We start from the raw sequence: 3,234 nt of genomic DNA on the forward strand, positions 1-3,234 counted from the left end.
CCCCAAACCGCCCCCCGCCCCCGCCGCCAGCCTGGGCGCTGCTCGCGATGCTCTGGCCGCTGCTTGTGTCGGGGGGCGCCCTCAGTGCCCCGGCGAGGTCCGGTCCGTGCTGTGTGCTGCCGCTGTCTGTGACGAGCTCGGTGACGTGCTCAGTGACGTGGTTAGTGACGTGCGCGCTGACGTGGCGCCCAGCGCACCTGTGACGTGTGACGCGCCCGGTGACAGGTGCCGGTCCGGAGCACGCCGCCCGGAGGCTGCTGGCCCCGTTGATCCTACTGGCCTGGCCGTACCAGTCCTGCTGGTCCTTCCGGCCCTGATGGTCCTGCTGGCCCTGCAGGTCCTTCTGGTCCTGCTGGCCCTGCAGGCCGCCCCCCGAGACGCGCCGATGTGCACCGGCACCAGAGGGGCAGCAGGAGTTGTTCCGGGCTGGCCGAGCTGCATCGCGCCGATTTCAACAACTCGCAATGATTATTCGTCCTCGTCTGCTGCAAGTCGTCGCCAGTCGCCTTTGTCTCTCTATCCGTTTGCCGTTAGACTAACGCGCCTCGGCATGGCGCATGGCTCTCCACGGCGCGTCGCTAGCCTGGTGACGGGCACCGTGACTAACGTCGCCGTCCCGTTGGCGTTGGCATGGAAAGCGCCGTGTGCTTTCCGGTCTGCTTGCGATGACCGCCAAGTGGAAAGCGGGAAAGCGCGAGCTGTGGGGGGCCCGGGGCCCGGGCCGGCAGCCGGTCGCTGATCGCGGCCAGAGTGCAGAGCGCTGCCAAGAGAGGGCCAGGAATGCGCGCTGCGGGGCGAGATGTGCACTCTGGTCACTGGTCTTTGTCACGCCTCGGCCCGGCCAAAACCTTCATTTAAAAAGAAACAGTTTTCGTACTCGTATGTATGCTAGCGAGAACCAAACCTTTTTTTCTTGTTTACAATTTAGGAAGTATGCCTGCTAATTTTTGGCACGAATCGACTGTGTCTAGTGCATAAATGTTTGTGAACCCGAGCCTCTTTCGTTGCAGACTACTTGTTGTGATGGACCCCGAGCCGAATGGTTTCCCCCTCCTACGCCACAAGGTGCCCCCGCGTGCCGTGTGCTTTGGTAGTGTTTGTTGTATAATCTGATCTGGTCTGTGTCTGTAGTTAGTACATTGCGTTTGTAGTCGTTGCGTCGATAAGTTTTTCGTAGTTACTACATGCCGTTGCTGTTGTTTTTCATTTGTGCTGGTGGACTCTTGCCTTCTCCTCCTCATTTCGCCCTTGAATTTGCGGGCAGCCATAGCCGCCTGCCTCTGGGTGTACAACGGTACCGGGTACCGCATGCAAGACGGGAGACGGACGCCCTTGGGCTTGAGAGGGCGGGGGAGGTGGGGCAGGCTGTCCAACCGCAAGCCAAGTCTGCTAATGGTTGTGGTGGTAGCGTTTGGTTGATGGTTGACGGCGTGGTATGTAGACTGTTTGGTAGTTATCGAGTGACACACTCTGGCCGGGGGAGGGTGGAGGATTGTTGCCGTCACTTCCTCTTCTCCCGGCCCCCGGGCGTGGGCGGGCGGTGGCCACTGTGTGCCGCTGCGCCGTGTACTGTGCACAATGATCTGAAAATAAGTGTGAATGGGGCAGTGAACAGGCCAAGGGCGGGGCGGGGTGGGTCGGGGCGGGCGTTGCGTGTCGCGTCCACCTGTCCCGCTTATTCTCTCCGTGCTGCGCGTCACGGCGGCGCGACCGGTCCTTTTGTATGCGCCGGAGGGGCGGGGGGCGGGGCGGGGCCCGGGGGCCCGGGTCAGCCTGTGAGCTAGGCCACGGCGAGGCCCGCACGCGGCCGTGCCGGAGGGTTGCCTAGCAACCGGGCGCTCCGGCCACCCGGGCCTGGCCCTGGCGGCCGCCGCCGGGGAGGGGGGAGGTGCAGGCCGCCCCGCCGGGTCCGCTGGGGCGGCTCCGGCTCCATGTCCAGCTCAGTCAAGGGGGCTCGGGTCGGACTTCCGCGCACCCTGTCATAAATGTGTCACCTGCCCCCCTTCCCCGTGGGTGTGGTTGAGCGGTATGCACCCCCCGCCAGCAGACGCTCGCATTACAAGCAGCGCTACAAGTGGGATTTATGTTCGCGGACCTCCCCCTCGCGGTGCCGGTGGTGCCGCCCCGCCGTGCCGACCCGCCGGGGTGCCAGCGAGCTGTGCCCGGCTGTGCCAGCGGGCTGCCAAGTGTCGGCCGGTTATGGCAGGCCACGTGCCCGCCAGGGACGCTGGTATAACAAAGTGGGCCTCCACCACCACCGCCAACGCTGTGGAGTGGCCGACCGACGGGCGTTGTCCGTGGGGTGCCTCACTCAACAACGAAAACCAGTGTACACCTTTGGAAAATATCGGAAAAATTAAGTAAAAATAATTTGAAGAAACCTGAAGGGAAACAAATCAGAGAATATCAGGGGAAATAATTTAAAAAGTCAAGGGAAATTAAGGGAAAGATCTGTGTCCGCTCGAATTGAAATTGAAGTATCCCTCGGCCGAGGAGGTGAAGTCCGACACACGCGCCAGCCCATTGCCCGCACAGGAATGTCTTTGATCGGAGCGACCCATCGGATTCCATTCAGAGCGTGTAGGGTGGGGAGGGTGGAAGTATCGCGGCCTTCATGTTGTCCAATGCCGCGTTAGGCGTGCCCCTTTGGAGACTGTGAGAGGCGACCATGGGCGGCGGCAGCCTCCTCTCCAGCAGCAGCAGCAGCGGCTCGTTCAGCGCGCGCTCGGCGCTCGTGCTCAGCCGCCCGCCCCCCAGGAGCTACGGCGCCCTGCTCAGCTACCAGTTCCTCAAGAGCGCCCGCACGCTCGCCCTCCAACAGGTAACGTGACAGGCGCCCGACAGATGTTGTTGCGGTCGGATTTATATATCGTTGTCTTCTGTAAGGTTTGTGCTCGGCGGGCGCGGTCGGTCACGTCCCGCAAGCGCCTTGATCCCCCGTGCGCTCCATTTAGGTCAGGGGGTTTGAAAGCCCCGCCGCGCGCTCCAGGAAACGCGCCCGCGACACCCCCTGCATAATGCGGTGCGCGGGGAGGTGGCCCCCTACTGCGGGTCGGCGGCCGTCCTCGATGCTGCTCCTCGGTCCGACCCTTCGGTCCTTCCTGCCTTGCGGTCTTACCCTTCGATCTTACCCTTTTGTCTTATCCTTCGGTCCTTCCTACCCTTCGGTCCTTCCTACCCTTCGGTCCTTCCTACCCTTCGATCCCGCCCTTCGGTCCTTCCTACCCTTCGGTC

The 3,234-nt window shown here is 62.7% G+C and overlaps 1 protein-coding gene across 4 annotated transcripts in view; it reads left to right on the top strand.

Moving 5' to 3' along the window:
• LOC113212866 (kinase D-interacting substrate of 220 kDa B) overlaps nt 1–3,234 on the top strand; it is a 62,439-nt gene that overhangs the window by 12,635 nt on the left and 46,570 nt on the right. Inside the window, exon 1 of one of the 4 annotated variants that reach the window (XM_052263694.1) lies at nt 2,623–2,821. The exons of the other annotated variants lie outside the window; for them this stretch is intronic. Coding sequence (XP_052119654.1) covers nt 2,669–2,821 — 153 coding nt within the window. The 5' untranslated portion in view covers nt 2,623–2,668. Of the gene's footprint in view, nt 1–2,622; nt 2,822–3,234 lie in introns of those variants that run through there. 4 annotated transcript variants of the gene reach the window in all.

This window comes from Frankliniella occidentalis, unplaced genomic scaffold (assembly GCF_000697945.3).
Source record: "Frankliniella occidentalis isolate FOCC.00 unplaced genomic scaffold, Focc_3.1 Scaffold2, whole genome shotgun sequence".
Lineage (NCBI taxonomy): Eukaryota > Metazoa > Arthropoda > Insecta > Thysanoptera > Thripidae > Frankliniella > Frankliniella occidentalis.